This window comes from Trachymyrmex septentrionalis, unplaced genomic scaffold, assembly GCF_001594115.1.
Source record: "Trachymyrmex septentrionalis isolate Tsep2-gDNA-1 unplaced genomic scaffold, Tsep1.0 scaffold21, whole genome shotgun sequence".
NCBI classification, from domain to species: Eukaryota; Metazoa; Arthropoda; class Insecta; order Hymenoptera; family Formicidae; genus Trachymyrmex; species Trachymyrmex septentrionalis.
Genome location: NW_017305288.1, coordinates 749565 through 753010, shown reverse-complemented (window position 1 = coordinate 753010; position 3446 = coordinate 749565). Strand labels below are relative to the sequence as shown.

The window sequence follows — 3446 nt, the reverse complement described above, 5'->3', positions numbered from 1 at the left end:
CTGGGTTGTCACAATATGAGTTTTCTTGGATTTGTAGAACCTCGCTATACCTTTTACAGCAATATTATTGCATTCTGTTGCCCCAGATGTAAATATCACTTCCTTCTTGCCTGCTCCTATTAGATCTGCAACTTGCTATTAAAAAAAGACAAGTAATCTTTCAGATTTAACAGCTATATAATATAGAAGAATTTGTAAATTTAAAATATCAACCTGACGAGCATGCTCAACTGCTGCTTCTGACTCCCAACCGTACATGTGAGTTCTGGAATGGGGATTACCATGGTACACTGTCAGATACGGCATCATCTTATCTAATACTCGGGGATCCTAGTAATTTATTATTTCATACGTTATTTGCATATGTACGTGAGATTTGTTTTTTATAAGTAAACTAGTGTACTTTTTGTATTTATAGTGAAATAAGTATATATTTGAAATTTGACGAAAATGAGAAGAAAAATTCAAGTGCAGTCCAATGCAAAAATAAAAAAAATCAATAATAACAAATCTATAGATTGCATCATATGACATCATGTCTCGAACTTACCAATGGAGTAGTGGCTTGAGCATCCAAGTAAAGGGCTCTACCCTCCATCGGACCCTTTTTATAATCGTCCGTGATAGGAGCTACATTTAAAAAGCGATTATTATTAAAAAAATCACAAACCTCTCGTCACCATTACTCACATTCATATTCGGCAACCTCTGATAATCGTTGACCGCACGTATGCAAACGGCAATCCTTCGCACGTTGCAGCGCGATGATCAAACTCCTTGTCGATCGAAACATCCTAATTGTCGCCTACAACTTGTTCTCATAAAGGTGATCTACGTATTTCCAGAACTCGCATGTTTTAACCTCGCAACAACAGCACCGTATCAGTCAACCGTCGTAGCCAAATAACAGGGAAGCAAACTACGAACTACGAAACGAGTCACAACGATATGAAAATTTTTGTGCACCGATTGGCTGTCGGGAGGGTTATATGACAATTTACATAAAAAAAGAGGGGATAATGTTGGTTGCAACAAAAATCCCTAAGCATCACAATTTCATTTTCTACGAATTGGTAACATTGTATAAGTTGTAATCAGGGTAGCGATCATGTAACTTTTTCCCTAGGGCGGAAATGAGAAAATTCTTTGTATGTGGATATGAATATAAAAATGTTCACTTTTCACATTTCCGCTCTAGCAAAAAAAATTAAATGATCGCTACCCAGGTTTGTCGCGTTGCACGCTCCAACATGCTCTTATTACAGAACTCCTACAGAGAGAAAGGTGCTGTGGTTGGAACATATTAGAGCATGTAGGCGCTAATTGTCTAAGACGATTTCGAATTATATAATTACATAATAAAATTACTATTACTTTATTATATAATAAAATTATTATTAATAAAAACCTATGTGATAATAATTTTGAGATCATTTATTTTCTTCACAAAAGCGCGATAATTTTTTATATAATTTAGGATTTATTCGCTATAAATATTATAAATTGATATAGTTTGTCTTATCACATTAAATGCATAATAATTCTCATTAAAACACTTTCACAGATGTCTACATATATTTCTTAGATCGTCCTGACCGCTAATATAAATCCATCTAAAACTGTTTTTATCTCTTTTAACTGGTTTGAATCGTAATATCCAGAGCATAAATCACGTTACGAAAACTCCATTTGTTTTCATTAAAACTTTCGTACGTAAATTCTCTTATATACATATATGTATACATAGATGTATGTATAAGTTTGTCATCAAATATCAGAATCAATGTTATTGCCATACATATAAATATATCAATATTATCAATCTACACATTGTAAGTAAAAAATAATTAAGATGTAATATTAAACTGTAATGTAACTGTCGAAAGAAACAAACATTTTCTCTATAGAATAGGATTGTTATCAATCAAGTTTTACAACTGCATCATTTTGCAATAGCATTGACAAATTTGTATGAATTTTAATTCGATATGATCTATAAAGCAGCTTCTAATCTTTTTATTTCTTTCGAAATCTCTATTTTTCTTCCGATTTTGTCAAGTATCTCCTTATCGGGATTTTTCAGAGCACCAGTTTTCATTTTATCCTCTAATACTTCTATTTCTCTAATTTTCTTACGAAGATTTTTTAATCTCTTTTGTGGTTCAATTGTCGTTTTCTGCGATGTGCTTGAATTGTCTTTAGTTATATTGTTTGTTGTGGTTTGCTTTGCAGTAGACAATGGTTTATCGGTGTGAGTTGGAACTTCTTTATGAAATTCAGGCTCTGAGATCATGATTTTGGACAATCCTTCGGCAACAGGTTCCGCAGTTTTAGATTTATTTTTCTTTTTCTTCTTCTTGGAGGATCCTTCTTGAGTTTTTGTTTGCGTACCAGGTATTACTTTGTTTTTCGCCGCTAGAGCTTCTAGCTTGGCTTTATGTTCTGCTATAAATTCTGGACTGGCACCCACAGGATATAAAGGCTTCTTTATCAATTGCTTTCCTTTACTTTCATATCTACAAAGGAAATAACAGAAATATGCAATAGAAATAAAACAAAGTTAGCAAATAATGTCAAGATATTAAAGAACATACACAATTACTTACAAAGGAACTTCTTCCTGAGGAATATATCCATCTTTCACACGTCGTTGCTTTCGCCATGTACCATCGGGTCGCTGGCTTGCTGGGATAAACGTACCTGAAATAATAATCACACATTTCAATCATAACTATTCAATCTTGATCATATATCCGCAAAATTTTTGAATTAAAAAAATACACAGTTAACGCAAGTACAAGAATTCTAATAAGACAATCAGCTTGGGGATAGGCTACGACGAGACACACAAAAATTTTACGAGGTTAATCGTCTAATTACAGCACGTGGGAAAAGAAACGATTCATTATTATGAAAAATTTATAGTTTTACATTTGTTTACACGACCGAGGTTAGAGCCGGTGCGTACCTCATAGGTACACTTCGCGACATGGCGAGTATCTGGTTCTTACCCGTCTCGTCTTTGATATAAGTCGACGCCATCACAATTGCTCGTGAGAGCGCGCGTTCGTGAAAAATATAAATAAATGTAAAAAGGCCTCAACTATCCGCGTGCCATCCTGCGTTCTTCCGTATCGTGTACGGAATTGTACTGAGTTGTACTCAGTTCACTCAGTTGTACCGCGTATGAATTATGGAGTCAGAACAAAGTGGAGCAGAGAGCAGAAGTCGAGAGAGTCTTTTCCGCTCCGGTGGCATGCGAATTTTGATCATAATCTTGCCAGATGTGCTGGCAGATGTCGCTCGCAATCCTATCCGAATTCAAGATCGACAAATCTCGAATTCGAATTTTATCCTGATTTATCGACATCTACTCATACTTGCTTCGTGTATTCTTAATTCTTCAGAGAACAGTGACTGCGTTCAGCGGACTCAACAGTTGAGTG

General features: G+C 34.9%; 2 protein-coding genes across 2 annotated transcripts; both read right to left on the bottom strand.

Annotated features, from left to right (window-relative positions):
- On the bottom strand, nt 1-958 carry LOC108747982 (probable cysteine desulfurase, mitochondrial; the record flags this gene model as incomplete). Its single annotated transcript, XM_018485918.1, has 4 exons — nt 691-958; nt 551-630; nt 214-330; nt 1-135 (listed from the first exon to the last, which is right to left on the bottom strand). Coding segments are annotated over exons 1-4 (435 nt in total), but the record flags the coding sequence as incomplete, so codon positions are not given.
- Nucleotides 959-1903: 945 nt separating this feature from the next.
- On the bottom strand, nt 1904-3362 carry LOC108748062 (partner of Y14 and mago). Its single transcript, XM_018486045.1, has 3 exons — nt 3012-3362; nt 2607-2700; nt 1904-2516 (listed from the first exon to the last, which is right to left on the bottom strand). Exons 1-3 carry the CDS (start codon nt 3040-3042, stop codon nt 1994-1996), a joined length of 648 nt encoding a protein of 215 aa, XP_018341547.1. The 5' UTR covers nt 3043-3362; the 3' UTR covers nt 1904-1993.
- Between the last annotated feature and the right edge of the window lie 84 nt (nt 3363-3446).